Source organism: Clupea harengus, unplaced genomic scaffold (genome assembly GCF_900700415.2).
Source record: "Clupea harengus unplaced genomic scaffold, Ch_v2.0.2, whole genome shotgun sequence".
Taxonomy (NCBI): Eukaryota; Metazoa; Chordata; class Actinopteri; order Clupeiformes; family Clupeidae; genus Clupea; species Clupea harengus.
In genome coordinates, this window is record NW_024879667.1 from 53440 (window position 1) to 71282 (window position 17843).

At 42.3% G+C, this 17843-nt stretch overlaps 2 protein-coding genes across 2 annotated transcripts; both read left to right on the top strand.

Moving 5' to 3' along the window:
- The first annotated feature begins 2371 nt into the window (after positions 1-2371).
- Positions 2372-5857, top strand: LOC116219789 (leukocyte elastase inhibitor-like). Its single transcript, XM_042704457.1, has 7 exons — positions 2372-2575; positions 2759-2943; positions 3797-3937; positions 4136-4253; positions 4426-4568; positions 4650-4817; positions 5152-5857. The coding sequence occupies exons 2-7, from the start codon at positions 2767-2769 to the stop codon at positions 5554-5556; spliced, it is 1152 nt and encodes a 383-aa protein (XP_042560391.1). The 5' UTR covers positions 2372-2575; positions 2759-2766; the 3' UTR covers positions 5557-5857.
- A 3814-nt stretch (positions 5858-9671) lies between these two features.
- Positions 9672-12766, top strand: LOC122129522 (leukocyte elastase inhibitor-like). The gene is made up of 7 exons (XM_042704449.1): positions 9672-9725; positions 9909-10118; positions 10965-11086; positions 11283-11400; positions 11538-11680; positions 11761-11928; positions 12256-12766. Exons 2-7 carry the CDS (start codon positions 9917-9919, stop codon positions 12661-12663), a joined length of 1161 nt encoding a protein of 386 aa, XP_042560383.1. The 5' UTR covers positions 9672-9725; positions 9909-9916; the 3' UTR covers positions 12664-12766.
- Positions 12767-17843: the final 5077 nt, after the last annotated feature.

The following is a 17843-nucleotide window of genomic DNA, read 5'->3' on the forward strand; positions in this document are numbered from 1 at the left end:
TTGTAAAAAAGGTAAGAAACCCTTGACATAGACCACTATGGATCCCCCTTTTTAAATCAATGAACAAATCATTTCAAAAACCTTTCATACTCGTAGGAGACACATATGCCTTTTGTTATTTTCTTTTTTAAACATCTTTAAAAAATAAATTAGTAAACATAAGCCGCTGTCTTGGGGCGAGTCTTCAGTGCAAAATACCAGAAGCCACTTGGAAAGAGTCCCTACATGAAGCAAGACAGCTTCTCTCTCTCTCTCTCTCCCTCTTGTGTACAAACAAGGAGGCACAAGTATTCACATTTGCCAAGTCTTTAGTCACACCTGAAGAAATGCAAAGATGAAATGGCGGGACAGGAGTGGCGGTGAGATGAAGAGCTCAGCCGATACCCCCACCCTCCTAATATAGTGTTTACGGGTGGATTGCCAACGTCCAACAGGAGATGTTTGGTGGGTGCAGCGACTCATCCTTCCGTGTTATCTAGTGCTTCAGAATTGTGAGAGGCGACATACTTTAGCCGGAAACCACCTGGAGTGACAGAGAGTAGCAAGAGTGAGTGAGATCCAAATTGTGAAATCTTTTATAGGCATATACTGTATATGTGTGAAGGATTCATTTGTCATCATAGAATAATCCTGGAAGGTCCTGCCTAGAAGCTGCTAAGGGGCCTAGAATTCTTCTGGAACATTCTGAACCACCATCTTTGAAAGAAGAGCTCTCTGTGCACTTTTTGCCAGAATACAGAATATAGAGGCTTTATTTAGAACCCTCAGAAAGAAAGGGCATTACAGAGGAGTTTTCAAATAAATCCCTTGTTCTTCAAGGCTGAAAAGGTTCCAAAATGAATCCCTTTAGGGTGTTTCTATGTGAAACCAAACAAACTACGGTTTATACGGATGTACAGACTAAAGACATGAAGCGCCTTGAAGGCTACCTTGCTGTGTGGCGTCAATGGAGGGCTGCTTGCAGTCCTGTGCAATGTGCCCGGTGGTGCCGCAGTTGTAGCAGGAGATGTTGCCATTCTTCTTGTTGATGCCCCCCACGCCCGCCATGGCCACGCCGGCACCCTGCATGGAGCCCATGGTGGTTGGGTACACCTGCGGGTAGAAGCCCCTCAAGGCCGCCATCTGCTGAGGTAGCTGTTGCTGCAGAGGGAGGAGAGTGGGAAGATGTGCGGCATCTGCTGGAAAACCTGCCTAGCCGGCGCCATCTGGTGGAAGTAGTAACTGGACACGTGGCCGCCGCCGCCGCCGCCGCCGCCGCCGCCGCCGCTGGGTTGATGCTGATGGCACCCACGGGGTGTTGATGGGACACTGGGGCCCCCGAGCCGCTCTCGGATCCAGCTTAGCAACGTGTCATGGTGAAAAGAAATAAGGTGGCGGAGGTGAGCTGCAACATTCATTTCATTTTACGATGATTTCCTCAATAACATAGCGCAACTGTGGCATAAAAGCAAAGTCAAACTGGAGATATGGCTTACTCATTGAACATCGGAAGACTGAACATGCAACTGCCTCACACCAGTTTTTCTAATAGCAAGAGTAACCACACAACCATAAAATAAAACCCACAAACCCAATCGGTTCTTTTCTGACAGCCGTTGTGTGTCCCTCTTTCTCGATGCATGGACTTTGTAGTATGAAGCAACAGTTTCTTATGAACACACCCTAACGTAATCGGCTGTCCACGGGGGCACGTTCCAGCTGGGTGTGGCAGCGTGGGTTTGGTTGGGTTACAGTGTCCTTTGAATTGAGAAATATCTTTCCAAAGAATTGTTTTAAAAAAAATGCTTTCCAAAGAACAGTTTTCACACAGCCTGTATTAGAGAGCACTCTGTTCTCAGGCAACTTACCTAAGGAATCAAGAAAATAATTTTTGTCTGAATTTTAGGTATGTGTTTTTTTATTACCAAGAGAAAATGAATTGATTAATTATAACTTATAACTTTCAGAGTTTAGAACCAACTAACTATATTAGGTCTTCCAATCAGTTTTGAGCTGATTAGGTGGTTAGGCCAAGACTAGTTCTGATTGCAGTTGACCTGGTAATGTTCAAAAAGGTGCTTAACTGCAGGTCTGTTCTCAAACTCAGAGAAAACATCAGAGCCTGATTTCTGATCAGATATTCTGGATGTTTCGGAGATTTTTCTAACTTTCAGTTGTTCACATCAGCAATATTTTTAAGATTGTAGAAAGGTGGCAATGATTTTTAGCATTTTTACTTCTTTTAACCTCAATCCAGAGGACAACTGCAACAGCAAACTCAGTGGCATAAAGAATAATGCAATGTGATAATGGTGTGAAAATGTAAGGTTACACACCACAGTTTTATTAAGTAAAAAAAAGTCTCAGACATTTCCTGAGAACTACTAGATGTACAGAGTCCAGAGAGCAGACTCTGTACATCTAGTAGTTCTCAGGAAATGTCTGAGTTGCATTAGCCAACCTGTTCCATGGAATAGGGGAGTGGCTGAGCATGCAGTGGAATATAAATTTGGGAAGTGAGGTGAGAATGACATTAAACATCTCTGCGTTGGTGGTGAGAAATCACTTGATACCAGAAGCGAAATACATTTTAACGGTAAGTTCTACTGACTTTCTTAAGGGTTAAAGAGATTTCAATGGGGAATTCTCTATGATTGCTACAATTTAGCCTTGGTTATGTGTGGTGCTCACAACTTTTTTGGTGTATGGCCATTAGAATGACACGGTGAGATGAAATACAGTTTTGACTCATATGACTCCTTTATCCCATTCCCTATAGGTCAGACAATGGAGGCACTGGCAGCAGCAAACGCAAACTTCTCTCTTGAACTTTTCAAGAAGATCACGGAGATCACGAAGGCCAAGAACACCGGCAATGTGTTCTACTCACCACTCAGCATCTCTTCTGCGTTGGCCATGGTCTCTCTCGGAGCCAAGGGAAATACTGAAGTCCAAATGCATGAGGTGAGTTCACAATGCACACAGTTCAGTGAAGCCATAGATAGCTTCACTCAGGGCAACTGCATTCAGTGCATGATGTAGATGATAAGTGAGCACAGAATATAGTAACAGAACACTTATTAATAATCCTTTTACCTTTTTCCTGAAGATTCTGAACCTTGACAAAGTCGAGGATGATGTCCATGTTATCATTACCCACAAGAACCGAACAGAACAGGACAGTTCAGTAATGCAGCAAGACCCAAAACTCCTCACGCTGTTTTTAGAACTTTTGAAAAAATGCTGCACAATACATTCGTAGCATGTCCATAACGTAGCAACAACAAGCGGACCGGGAGCACTCTGGTTCTGAGGAAGGTTAATGTTACCTGGCCTACTTATAGTCAATGACGATTACCCGTATACAGAAGCCACGTTTTTAAAAATATTTTATTAAACGGAGACAATTCATTCGGATAGTGTGTTTTGCTTTTAACTGAGCAAAATGATGCTGGCAGACATGAATGCGTAGGAAAGAATCTTAAATGCTTTTTTTCCTTATCTCCTTTAGTATAGGGTACACTGGAGCATCCTTTATGAATGGAAAATAGATAGTATCGCCCCACAACTCCTTGCGACAGCAACAACAACCCAATCAACAACCGATCAATGTGACCCAAGCCAATAACGTCCACCTTCGCATAATTAGTAGCCTAGTATATATGCAGTCGGATTTTCTTTGCACCGCGGTTTTCTTCATGTCGTTTTCAAGGAAAAGTGTAGGAAAAGACGATAGAAAGGACCATACGACCTATAGTTTTATCGGCACAATATAACTGAACACTTATCAATAATCCTTTTTTCATTTTCTCTAAAGACCCTGAACCTTAACAAAGTTGAGGGTGATGTCCATGTTGCCTTCAACAAGCTCTTGGCTGAACTCAACAAAGAAGGAGCCCCATATGCACTGAGTCTGGCCAATCGCCTCTATGGAGAGAAGACCTACAAGTTTGTTGAGGTAAGACCATCTGCTTCACACAGACAGCACAGTCACTGGCATGTGGCATGAAATGTAACATTGATCAACACTTTTCCATGCCAGTAAAGGAAGCAGGAATCTGGGTGTGTTAGTGCCAGAAAATGTTGGCCTCTATAGTTCTGACCTGACTTGATGATCAAGCCATCATTCCTTGTTTTTTTCCCTCCCATTCTTCAGAAATTCCTTGCTGACACTAAGACACTCTACCTTGCCGAGTTGGAGGCTGTTGACTTCATCTCAAATGCAGAGGCGGCCCGAGTAAAAATCAACAAATGGGTGGAGAAAAAGACACAAGGTAATCATCAATCAGTGCTGAAACCCAAACAGCATAACCTTACATACAAAACACCTCTTTTTGTACCTTTCTGTCACTGCCGTAAAAATGAAACAACTCCTCTTATTCGTCTAATGATTTATTTGTGTTTCAATTTATCTGTTCTTGATTTGTTGATCCATCTATATTGTAGAGACAATCAAGGATCTGTTGGCTGAAGGGATTTTGGATACTTATACAAGACTTGTGCTGGTAAACGCCCTCTACTTCAAAGGCGACTGGGAGAAGAAGTTCAACATTGTCAAGACCACTGAAGTACAATTTAAGATCAACAAGGTAATGGTTGTCAAAAACAGTTGATAATGAACTCCCCTCCCATGTGCTTGTGTGTTTTAAACTAATTGTGTCTGTTTGCAGAATGAAAGTAAGCCTGTGCAAATGATGCATCAGACGGCTACGTTCTCCTTAACCTACGTCCCTGATGTCGACTGCCAGATTCTGGAACTCCCCTATGAGGGTAAAGACATGAGCATGCTCGTTATGCTCCCAAAAAACATGGAGGACAACACCACTGGACTGGAGAAGGTAAAACAGTGACGTGCACAGTAATGCTAGATGGGTTGGTTCAAAGTTTCTAACATAGAACTGAATGAAAAAAATACAACATTAGATGAAATATCTCTAACCTATTATCAGCCTAACCTAACCTATTAGAGGTTATAGTTTATGTACGTAAGTGTTTTTGTCAACTACAAACTAATATTTTAATGTTCAAACTTGAAAAAGTAAGCATGCAGTCCTTTTCGTCAGCTGTGCTAGCTATGTAACATAGGGTCCAACCTGGATCATTAGAGATTCAGACATTCAGATACCCAGTCCTTGCTCTGATATATAACCTCTCTCTTTGCCACTCCCTAAGCTGGAGCAAAAGCTCACGTATGACAAACTTGTGGAGTGGACCAGGCCTGACATGATGCACACCGTGGAGGTCCAGGTGGGTCTCCCCAGGTTCAAGCTGGAAGAGACCTATGATCTCGAGGAGATCCTGGTCAGCATGGGCATGGTGGATACCTTTAGCCCCCAGAAGTGTGACTTCTCCGGCATGTCCTGCGACAATCTGGTTCTGTCCAAGGTCGTGCACAAGTCCTTTGTGGAAGTGAACGAGGAGGGCACTGTGGCAGGCGCAGCTACAGCTGCCATCGTGAGTAGGAACAGTGCCATGAGACCCCGAGAGACGTTCATGGCGGACCACCCCTTCCTCTTCTTCATCCGACACAACCCCACACAGAGCATCCTCTTCTATGGCCGCTACAGCTCCCCTTAAGCTGAGGCTAGAGTGGTAAAGAAGTCTACATAGAAAGATGTCTCAGGAATGTCTGAAGAGATCCTATGTCTGACTAGCTACCTGTAACCTAAAGTCTTACTATAAATTTCAATTTTTCTTCTCATTGGAAAATAGTCTTATACTGGATGCTTTAAGAATGTTACTCTACCTAACTGTATGAACCTGGGAGAGCCAGTTGTAACACGAGCACTTCTTGCAGCCAAAGACATTTTAAAAATCCGTATGTGGTTATTGACTTGTTATACCATGTCACATGTCAAATAAATCTACTCAAAATATAGTGCCATTGTGTCAGTATTTGTGCTTTAAGGGGAAAAACTAATGATGTTTTAACACATATTGCCTCATATAGCCTCAGCACTAGAGACACTAGAGACAATAATGGTTCATTTGACTAGCAAGTACGGTCCAGCAATAGAACGCACACTCCAATAGAATCAGTCAGATGCAGCGAGAATTATTGCAAGAGACTGCTTATTTAGACAAACAAATAAAAAGCTGAGAATTGTCCCTGTAGTTCACCAGTGCTGGTTAGGTCAAAACGTTTGCTTCTGAGGTGTATATATATATATATATATTTATATACACGTCTCGAAATACATTTCTTACTGTAGTTAAATAACTAAGTTTGTGTCCGGGAGCTATGCTAGGGCTTCATTGTTCAAAGTAGACAGTGCCTGAGGACCAGGGCACTGGTAGTTGGTGCAGCCGTTGATGATGTGATCAGCAGTTTGCTCTTAAGCCCCACAAGGTTTGTAAGTTGTTGTATGAGTTGACAAACAAGAGGTAAGAGATAAACAAGTGTACATGCTGTGTGTATGGTGCACTGATCCGTAAGTTTGATTGGATTTAAGTCATTGCTGTAGGTGAAACCGGGGTTGCTACATTAGTTTAATTAAATCAGTCTCATAAAATGTAATAATCATTAAATTTAGTATTTAATATTTTATAATTAAATTACTAAAACAATGAAAAGCTCGAGTTGTACCACTAGGCTACAGTCTAAGTATGGTATCACAATACTATCGTACTACAATTTCACTACTAAGTCTATAACACTTCATGAAACAACCAGAGAAGTGAAGGCATTTGAAGTACTTGATTGGCGGAAAATGGCTTTCAGTGGAATATTGGAACAATAACAGGCAAGACAATTGTTTCAGTCTAAAATAAACAATTTATTAAAAATAACAAACGGTAATTAATAGTAATATCAAATCAGGTATAATAACATACACACTGGAGTAAAACAATTGAGCAAGGCACACAGTGGGATTGGGGAATGAAGTAATCTGTTTCAGCAATGCAGAGGAGGATGCGTTAGCTTCCTCGTCTCTGTCTGTGTGTGTGTGAGCGGGTGCGTGCGTGTGTGAGCGGGTGCATGTGTGGGTATGCGCAGTTGCGAGTAAATGCGGTCGCGCGCTCAATGGAGAGATGGGGGAAGTGAGAGGGTACGCTATGCGCAAGCGCACAGGTGATAGATGCTGTGTGCGTGAAGTCAAGAGTGCGTCATTATCCACGGTCACAGACCGTGGAGATTGTGAATCAGTTTGCATTTAAATCTTAACGAAATAAAACAGCACTTATCACATAGAATAAAACATACATATAAAACTAAGTTCTGCCCAGATATTAGCCTTAGTTCGATCGCTCTTGCGTAGCGACCAAGATGTTTTCTGCGGTCTTCCGTGGAACTACAGGCAAGTTAGATTCCCCTCTCACAGGATACCTGAAGTACTAAAAGAACTATACACATGCAAACGATATAAACAGAACACAGGAATAAACGCGTGCTGTGCACTACTATGCCCAGGTACTGAAATAAAACACGGACCGCAAAACAACTTGTATAAACCAAAACAAAAGAACGACAAGACAAGACAGCAGCTCGTGTGGTGACTCCCGCCCTCCAACAGGCCGGGTTGTGTCTGCAGAACACAAATCATAATTAAAAACCAACGGAGGTAAAATTATGCCAAAAGGGAGATTTAAATAAAATACCCACGTTACTCGGAGACACTGGCTGCCGCGGGAACGTGCGTCCTCACTAAACAAACATGACACTGATATAAATATAATTATAAAAATTCAACGACCAGGTCTGCTAATCCATTCAAGAACAGAGCATACCTGGAACTAGAGTGATCAACAGTTCTCGAGGTCAGCGAAGGAGAAGAGGATCACAACATCAGGCTACAATAAAGGACGAAGTTAGTCCACAGTGTGATATAAATTCCACGCAACTGGCTTAGAGGCGAAGAAAACCTACCGCGGGAGGAACAGAAAGCCACTCTGCACAGGAGGTAGCGATTCACAATATCAGGATATTGCACACATCCAGGCTTTTATAGCCACACCCAAGCAATGGCCACTAATTACTCAGGTGTGCTAAACGAGTGCAGTGACGTGAGCATAGGTGAATTAATCTCACTACAATTGCATCAAGACTGGAAATCTAACTCCAAGACAAGGTCAAGGCAGTTGAATTTTGTATTTATTGCTGTTAATTCCAGGGAGAAAAAAAAAAAAATCAACAATTGGCATAAAATCCAAATCATCCTAGAAATATATTTGACCTTTCCAGTACATAGTGAAATTTAGATATCAAAGAATACAGTAAACACACAACTGAAGGTAACAGTTTACTTTGTACACAGTACAGCATTTTTTTAACCATTAAAAAGTTTGACAAGTATAACTGGCAGATTTATGTGTACAACAATCCCATGAGATCGCAAGGTTCATCCAACAACATCAACTTAATGTAGTGGTCCACCTTTTACCATGTAAGCATTTCGGCCTTCTTGTGTTTCAGTACAAAGTCCCACTATGCAGATTGATGTTGATGTAGTGCGGCGACTCATCCTTCCGTGTTGTCTAGTGCTTCAGAATTGTGAGAGCCGACGTACTTTAGGCGGAAACCACCTGGAGTGACAGAGACTAGCAAGAGTGAGTGAGATCCGAATTGTGAAATCTTTTATAGGCATATATAATAACATAGCGCAACTGTGGCATAAAAACAAAGTCAAACTGGAGATATGGCGATGGCTTACTCATTGAACATCGGCAGACTGAACATGCAACTGCCTCACACCAGTTTTTCTAATAGCAAGGGTAACCACACAACCATAAAACGCCCACAAACCCAGACGGTTCTTTTCTGACAGCCATTGTCTGTCCCTCTTTCTCGATGCATGGACTTTGTAGTATGAAGCAACAGTTTCTTATGAACACACCCTAATGTAATCGGCTGTCCACGGGGCACGTTCCAGCTGGGGGTGGCAGCGTTGGTTTGGTTGGGTTACAGTGTCCTTTGAATTGAGAAATATCTTTCCAAAGAATTGTTTTAAAAAAAATGCTTTTCAAAGAACAGGTTTCACACAGCCTGTGTTAGAGAGCACTCTGTTCTCAGGCAACTTACCTAAGGAATCAAGAAAATAATTTTTGTCTGAATTTTAGGTATGTGTTTTTTATTACCAAGAGAAAATGAATTGATGAATTATAACTTATAACTTTCAGAGTTTAGAACCAACAAACTATATTGGTTCTTCCAATCAGTTTTGAGCTGATTAGGTGGTTAGGCCAAGACTAGTTCTGATTGCAGTTGACCTGGTAATGTTCAAAAAGGTGCTTAACTGCAGGTCTGTTCTCAAACTCAGAGAAAACATCAGAGCCTGATTTCTGATCAGATATTCTGGATGTTTCGGAGATTTTTCTAACTTTCAGTTGTTCACATCAGCAATATATTTAAGATTGTAGAAAGGTGGCAATGATTTTTAGCATTTTTACTTCTTTTAACCTCAATCCAGAGGACAACTGCAACAGCAAACTAAGTGGCATAAAGAATAATGCAATGTGATAATGGTGTGAAAATGTAAGGTTACACACCACAGTTGTATTAAGTAAAAAAAAGTCTCAGACATTTCCTGAGAACTACTAGATGTACAGAGTCCAGAGAGCAGACTCTGTACATCTAGTAGTTCTCAGGAAATGTCTGAGTTGCATTAGCCAACCTGTTCCATGGAATAGGGGAGTGGCTGAGAATGCAGTGGAATATAAATTTGGGAAGTGAGGTGAGAATGACATTAAACATCTCTGCGTTGGTGGTGAGAAATCACTTGATACCAGAAGCGAAATACATTTTAACGGTAAGTTCTACTGACTTTCTTAAGGGTTAAAGAGATTTCAATGGGGAATTCTCTATGATTGCTACAATTTAGCCTTGGTTATGTGTGGTGCTCACAACTTTTTTGGTGTATGGCCATTAGAATGACACGGTGAGATGAAATACAGTTTTGACTCATATGACTCCTTTATCCCATTCCCTATAGGTCAGACAATGGAGGCACTGGCAGCAGCAAACGCAAACTTCTCTCTTGAACTTTTCAAGAAGATCACGGAGATCACGAAGGCCAAGAACACCGGCAATGTGTTCTACTCACCACTCAGCATCTCTTCTGCGTTGGCCATGGTCTCTCTCGGAGCCAAGGGAAATACTGAAGTCCAAATGCATGAGGTGAGTTCACAATGCACACAGTTCAGTGAAGCCATAGATAGCTTCACTCAGGGCAACTGCATTCAGTGCATGATGTAGATGATAAGTGAGCACAGAATATAGTAACAGAACACTTATTAATAATCCTTTTACCTTTTTCCTGAAGATTCTGAACCTTGACAAAGTCGAGGATGATGTCCATGTTATCATTACCCACAAGAACCGAACAGAACAGGACAGTTCAGTAATGCAGCAAGACCCAAAACTCCTCACGCTGTTTTTAGAACTTTTGAAAAAATGCTGCACAATACATTCGTAGCATGTCCATAACGTAGCAACAACAAGCGGACCGGGAGCACTCTGGTTCTGAGGAAGGTTAATGTTACCTGGCCTACTTATAGTCAATGACGATTACCCGTATACAGAAGCCACGTTTTTAAAAATATTTTATTAAACGGAGACAATTCATTCGGATAGTGTGTTTTGCTTTTAACTGAGCAAAATGATGCTGGCAGACATGAATGCGTAGGAAAGAATCTTAAATGCTTTTTTCCTTATCTCCTTTAGTATAGGGTACACTGGAGCATCCTTTATGAATGGAAAATAGATAGTATCGCCCCACAACTCCTTGCGACAGCAACAACAACCCAATCAACAACCGATCAATGTGACCCAAGCCAATAACGTCCACCTTCGCATAATTAGTAGCCTAGTATATATGCAGTCGGATTTTCTTTGCACCGCGGTTTTCTTCATGTCGTTTTCAAGGAAAAGTGTAGGAAAAGACGATAGAAAGGACCATACGACCTTTAGTTTTATCGGCACAATATAACTGAACACTTATCAATAATCCTTTTTTCATTTTCTCTAAAGACCCTGAACCTTAACAAAGTTGAGGGTGATGTCCATGTTGCCTTCAACAAGCTCTTCGCTGAACTCAACAAAGAAGGAGCCCCATATGCACTGAGTCTGGCCAATCGCCTCTATGGAGAGAAGACCTACAAGTTTGTTGAGGTAAGACCATCTGCTTCACACAGACAGCACAGTCACTGGCATGTGGCATGAAATGTAACATTGATCAACACTTTTCCATGCCAGTAAAGGAAGCAGGAATCTGGGTGTGTTAGTGCCAGAAAATGATGGCCTCTATAGTTCTGACCTGACTTTGATCAAGCCATCATTCCTTGTTTTTTTCCCTCCCATTCTTCAGAAATTCCTTGCTGACACTAAGACACTCTACCTTGCCGAGTCGGAGGAGGTTGACTTCATCTCAAATGCAGAGGCGGCCCGAGTAAAAATCAACAAATGGGTGGAGAAAAAGACACAAGGTAATCATCAATCAGTGCTGAAACCCAAACAGCATAACCTTACATACAAAACACCTCTTTTTGTACCTTTCTGTCACTGCCGTAAAAATGAAACAGCTGTTCTTATTCGTTTTCGTATTGATCCATCTATATTGTAGAGAAAATCAAGGATCTGTTGGCTAAAGGGGATGTGGATAATTCAACAAGACTTGTGCTGGTAAACGCCCTCTACTTCAAAGGCGACTGGGAGATGAAGTTCAACAGGGGCAATACCACTGAAGTACAATTTAAGATCAACAAGGTAATGGTTGTCAAAAACAGTTGATAATGAACTCCCCTCCCATGTGCTTGTGTGTATTAAGTCCTTGTGTCTGTTTGCAGAATGAAAGTAAGCCTGTGCAAATGATGCATCAGACGGCTACATTCCCCTTTACCTACGTCCCCGATGTCGACTGCCAGATTCTGGAACTCCCCTATGAGGGTAAAGACATGAGCATGCTCATTATGCTCCCAAACAACATGGAGGACAACACCACTGGACTGGAGAAGGTAAAACAGTGACGTGCACAGTAATGCTAGATGGGTTGGTGCAAAGTATCTAACATAGAACTGAATGAACATTAGATGAAATATCTCTAACCTATTATCAGCCTAACCTAACCTATTAGAGGTTATAGTTTATGTACGTAAGTGTTTTTGTCAACTACAAAACTAATATTTGAATGTTCAAACTTGAAAAATTAAGCATATAGTCCTTTTCGTCAGCTGTGCTAGCTATGTAACAGAGGGTCCAACAGAGGGATCATTAGAGATTCAGACATTCAGATACCCAGTCCTTGCTCTGATATATAACCTCTCTCTTTGCCACTCCCTAAGCTGGAGCAGATGCTCACGTATGACAAACTTGTGGAGTGGACCAGGCCTGACATGATGCACACCGTGGAGGTCAAGGTGGGTCTCCCCAGGTTCAAGCTGGAAGAGACCTATGATCTCGAGGAGATCCTGGTCAGCATGGGCATGGTGGATGCCTTTAGCCCCCAGAAGTGTGACTTCTCCGGCATGTCGCCCTGCAACAACTTGGTTCTGTCCAAGGTCGTGCAGAAGTCCTTTGTGGAAGTGACCGAGGAGGGCACTGAGGCAGGCGCAGCTACAGCTGTCACAGCTACACTTACCAGTATGCCTCTGATACAAAAAATGTTCATGGCGGACCACCCCTTCCTCTTCTTCATCCGACACAACCCCACACAGAGCATCCTCTTCTATGGCCGCTACAGCTCCCCTTAAGCTGAGGCTAGAGTGGTAAAGAAGTCTACATAGAAAGATGTCTCAGGAATGTCTGAAGAGATCCTGTGTCTGACTAGCTACCTGTAACCTAAAGTCTTACTATAAATTTTAATTTTTCTTCTCATTTGAAAATAGTCTTATACTGGGTGCTTTAAGAATATTACTCTACCTTACTGTATGAACTTGGGAGAGGCAGTTGTAACACGAGCATTTCTTGCAGCCAAAAACATTTAAAAAATCCATATGTGGTTATTGACTTGTTATACCATGTCACATGTCAAATAAATCTCCTGGAAACATAGTGCCATTGTCTCAGTATTTGTGCTTTAAGGGGAAAAAACAAATGATGTTTTAACACATATTGCCTCAGCGTCACTTGTTTAATAATGGTTCATTTGACTAGCAAGTACGGTCCAGCAGTAGAACTCACACTCCAATAGAATCAGTCAGATGCAGCGAGAATTATTGCAAGGGACTGCGTATTTAGAAAAACAAATAAAAAGCTGAGAATTGTCCCTGTAGTTCACCAGTGCTGGTTAGGTCAAAACGTTTGCTTCTGAGGTATATATATTTATATACATGTCTCGAAATACATTTCTTACTGTAGTTAAATAACTAAGTTTGTGTCCGGGAGCCATGCTAGGGCTTCATTGTTCAAAGTAGACAGTGCCTGAGGACCAGGGCCCTGGTAGTTGGTGCAGCCGTTGATGATGTGATCAGCAGTTTGCTCTTGAGCCCCACAAGGTTTGTAAGTTGTTGTATGAGTTGACAAACAAGAGCTAAGAGATAAACAAGTGTACATGCTGCATGAGTGGTGCACTGATGCGTAAGTTTGATTGGATTAAAGTCATTGCATTAAGACTGGAAATCTAACTCCAAGACAAGGTCAAGGCAGTTACATTTTGTATTTATTGCTGATAATTCCAGGGAGAAAAAAAAAACATCAACAATTGGCATAAAATCCAAATCATCCTAGAAATATATTTGACCTTTCCAGTACATAATGACATTTAGATATCAAAGAATACAGTAAACACACAACTGAAGGTAACAGTTTACCTTGTACACAGTACAGCATTTTTTTAACCATTAAAAAGTTTGACAAGTATAACTGGCAGATTTATGTGTACAACAATCCCATGAGATCGCAAGGTTCATCCAACAACATCAACTTAATGTAGTGGTCCACCTTTTACCATGTAAGCATTTTGGCCTTCTTGTGTTTCAGTACAAAGTCCCACTATGCAGATTGATGTTTAGTGTAACTAAAATTATGTTTCTGTTGTTGTTGTTCTTCTCTTCAAGCAAAATAGGTTTACAATTTCAGCAGTCACTTCAGAACATTTTAAGAAAATCCTTAAGCACTGAACTGAAATATTAACTGCTCACCAAAATAATCACACTCAGAAACCTAACCTGGAGTAGCCTACGAGAGTAATGTCAGTGTTCTCCTTCTCTTGCAAGTTTTCTTTCTGACAGTGACAGTAGCGCTCATGTTCATTACGATCCTATTCCATTTTCCTTATCGAGTCTAACTATGCATATGTTTCTTAAAATTGGCATGACCTGCTATGAGTCTACTAATCTAGGCTTTGTCCTTGGTGAAACCAGAGTATATCATAGTTGCACGAGAGAAAAAAAACACCATCAAAACAAAACACACAAACAAAAATAAGGAAGGACAAACAACGAGGCTGTAAAGTGAACAGTGGGTAAAAAAGAGCAATTAAAACGAACAGAATGACACTTCTCTAGAGGGGAAGCTACCGCATCGATACAAACAAGCCGACGGAGCTACGCTTGAAAGTCAACACTGACTGGCGTTAGGGAGAGCTGTGATACCCAATGGCACCATCTAGTGGCAATACAGCACAGTGCATCGTCTGAGGCCTACTGGATGGGATTACACAGTAGTTAGTCAAATTTGCCGAGTGCTGTTTGTCATTGCGAGAACCTTGAACTCAGTTTTGCTGAGGGTAGTCTTTGTAGAACCCTTACTTGATATAGTGCATATTGCCAAAACGAGAAAAAAAATTAACAGCAGCTATTTTTCACTATGACATGATGAAAACATGATAAAAGAAACTTTGTAGTTGGGAATTCACATTATGTAGACTGGAAATGCGCTCAAATGTTTTTGAAAACTGAAATTCCTTAGCACAAAGAAGTTTAAACTGTTGTACATTCAAAACACTGCAGCAAAAGGGAAAAAAGGAAACAAAATTCTATTTCCCCCTTTTTTGTTGTATTTTCTTTACTGTATAATTCAACATCAAGAACAATAATAAAAATGAACCAAACATAGTTTTCTTTTCCAGAGCATAAATATACAATTGTAAAAAAGGTAGGAAACCCTTGACTTAGACCACTATGGATCTCCCTTTTTAAATCAATGAACAAATTTTTTCAAAAACCTTTCATACTCGTAGGAGACACATATGCCTTTTGTTATTTTCTTTTTTAAACATCTTTAAAAAATAAATTAGTAAACATAAGCCGCTGTCTTGGGGCGAGTCTTCAGTGCAAAATACCAGAAGCCACTTGGAAAGAGTCCCTACATGAAGCAAGACAGCTTCTCTCTCTCTCTCTCTCCCTCTTGTGTACAAACAAGGAGGCACAAGTATTCACGCTTGCCAAGTCTTTAGTCACACCTGAAGAAATGCAAAGATGAAATGGCGGGACAGGAGTGGCGGTGAGATGAAGAGCTCAGCCGATACCCCCACCCTCCTAATATAGTGTTTACGGGTGGATTGCCAATGTCCAACAGGAGATGTTTGGTGGGTGCAGCGACTCATCCTTCCGTGTTGTCTAGTGCTTCAGAATTGTGAGAGGCGACGTACTGTAGCCGGAAACGACCTGGAGTGACAGAGAGTAGCAAGAGTGAGTGAGATCCAAATTGTGAAATCTTTTATTGGCATATATATATATATATATATATATATATATGTGTGAAGGATTCATTTGTCATCATAGAATAATCCTGGAAGGTCCTGCCTAGAAGCTGCTAAGGGGCCTAAAATTCTTCTGGAACATTCTGAACCACCATATTTGGATGAAGAGCTCTCTGTGCACTTTTTGCCAGAATACAGAATATAGAGGCTTTATTTAGAACCCTCAGAAAGAAAGGGCATTACAGAGGAGTTTTCAAATAAATCCCTTGTTCTTCAAGGCTGAAAAGGTTCCAAAATAAATCCCTTTAGGGTGTTTCTATGTGAAACCAAACAAACCACAGTTTATACGGATGTACAGACTAAAGACATGAAGCGCCTTGAAGGCTACCTTGCTGTGTGGCGTCAATGGAGGGCTGCTTGCAGTCCTGTGCAATGTGCCCGGTGGTGCCGCAGTTGTAGCAGGAGATGTTGCCATTCTTCTTGTTGATGCCCCCCACGCCCGCCATGGCCACGCCGGCACCCTGCATGGAGCCCATGGTGGTTGGGTACACCTGCGGGTAGAAGCCCCTGAAGGCCGCCATCTGCTGAAACCCGTAGCTGGCCAAAGTCCATCTGCTACTGTAAAAACCTTTTCAGAGGCTGAGAGGCACTCAAATGGACTTTCTTTTTTTTTTTCAACACGTGCTCCGAGTGTGTGTGGCCGTGGCCGTGCATATGGGCGTGCGTGTGTGTGTGCAGGAGCGCTCCGCCCGGGTAGGTGGCAGTGGCGACGCCCTGCGGGAAGAAGGGCAACTGCGTGGTGCTGCTACCCTGTGGCGCCCCCTGGCTGAGGTAGCTGCTGCTGCAGAGGGAGGAGATTGGGAAGATGTGCGGCATCTGCTGGAACACCTGTCTCGCCGGCGTCATCTGGTGGAAGTAGTAACTGGACACGTGTCCGCCGCCGCCACCCCCACCACCCCCACCACCACCACCACCCCTGCTACCGCCGCCGCCACAGCTGCCACGGCAACCGCAAGCGCCGCAGCCCATAGGCTGTTGCTGCTGGGGGTGAGGAGGGCCGTGCTGCTGTTGCGGTGGTGGTAATGGCTATTGTTGATGCTGGGCGAGGCTGTTGCCACCACAGGTGCTGCTGTTGATGTACGAGGTGCTGTCACTCTGTGCCATACTGTGCCTTAGGGCGGGGCTCGGGCTTGGGGCAGGTCCAGGGGTGTGGGTGGGGAGCACGTGGCGGGGGCGGCTGGGTTGATGCTGATGGCACCCACGGGGTGTTGATGGGACACCGGGGCCCCCGAGCCGCTCTCGGATCCAGCTTAGCAACGTGTCATGGTGAAAAGAAATAAGGTGGCGGAGGTGAGCTGCAACATTCATTTCATTTTACGATGATTTCCTCAATGACATAGCGCAACTGTGGCATAAAAGCAAAGTCAAACTGGAGATATGGCGATGGCTTACTCATTGAACATCGGCAGACTGAACATGCAACTGCCTCACACCAGTTTTTCTAATAGCAAGAGTAACCACACAACCATAAAACAAAACCCACAAACCCAATCGGTTCTTTTCTGACAGCCGTTGTCTGTCCCTCTTTCTCGATGCATGGACTTTGTAGTATGAAGCAACAGTTTCTTATGAACACACCCTAACGTAATCGGCTGTCCACGGGGGCACGTTCCAGCTGGGTGTGGCAGCGTGGGTTTGGTTGGGTTACAGTGTCCTTTGAATTGAGAAATATCTTTCCAAAGAATTATTTAAAAAAAAATGCTTTCCAAAGAACAGTTTTCACACAGCCTGTATTAGAGAGCACTCTGTTCTCAGGCAACTTACCTAAGGAATCAAGAAAATAATTTTTGTCTGAATTTTAGGTATGTGTTTTTTTATTACCAAGAGAAAATGAATTGATTAATTATAACTTATAACTTTCAGAGTTTAGAACCAACTAACTATATTAGGTCTTCCAATCAGTTTTGAGCTGATTAGGTGGTTAGGCCAAGACTAGTTCTGATTGCAGTTGACCTGGTAATGTTCAAAAAGGTGCTTAACTGCAGGTCTGTTCTCAAACTCAGAGAAAACATCAGAGCCTGATTTCTGATCAGATATTCTGGATGTTTCGGAGATTGTTCTAACTTTCAGTTGTTCACATCAGCAATATTTTTAAGATTGTAGAAAGGTGGCAATGATTTTTAGCATTTTTACTTCTTTTAACCTCAATCCAGAGGACAACTGCAGCAGCAAACTCAGTGGCATAAAGAATAATGCAATGTGATAATGGTGTGAAAATGTAAGGTTACA

What these genes read in the sequence shown, in the direction of transcription:
- LOC116219789 (XM_042704457.1), top strand. Translation starts at nt 2,767, where the DNA reads ATGGAGGCACTGGCAGCAGCAAACGCAAACTTCTCTCTTGAACTTTTC. An exon ending in CTGAAGTCCAAATGCATGAG is followed by an intron (nt 2,944 to 3,796) that starts GTGAGTTCACAA and finishes TTTTCTCTAAAG; the next exon opens with ACCCTGAACCTTAACAAAGT. An exon ending in ACACCACTGGACTGGAGAAG is followed by an intron (nt 4,818 to 5,151) that starts GTAAAACAGTGA and finishes CCACTCCCTAAG; the next exon opens with CTGGAGCAAAAGCTCACGTA.
- LOC122129522 (XM_042704449.1), top strand. Translation starts at nt 9,917, where the DNA reads ATGGAGGCACTGGCAGCAGCAAACGCAAACTTCTCTCTTGAACTTTTC. An exon ending in AGACCTACAAGTTTGTTGAG is followed by an intron (nt 11,087 to 11,282) that starts GTAAGACCATCT and finishes CCCATTCTTCAG; the next exon opens with AAATTCCTTGCTGACACTAA. An exon ending in TACAATTTAAGATCAACAAG is followed by an intron (nt 11,681 to 11,760) that starts GTAATGGTTGTC and finishes GTCTGTTTGCAG; the next exon opens with AATGAAAGTAAGCCTGTGCA.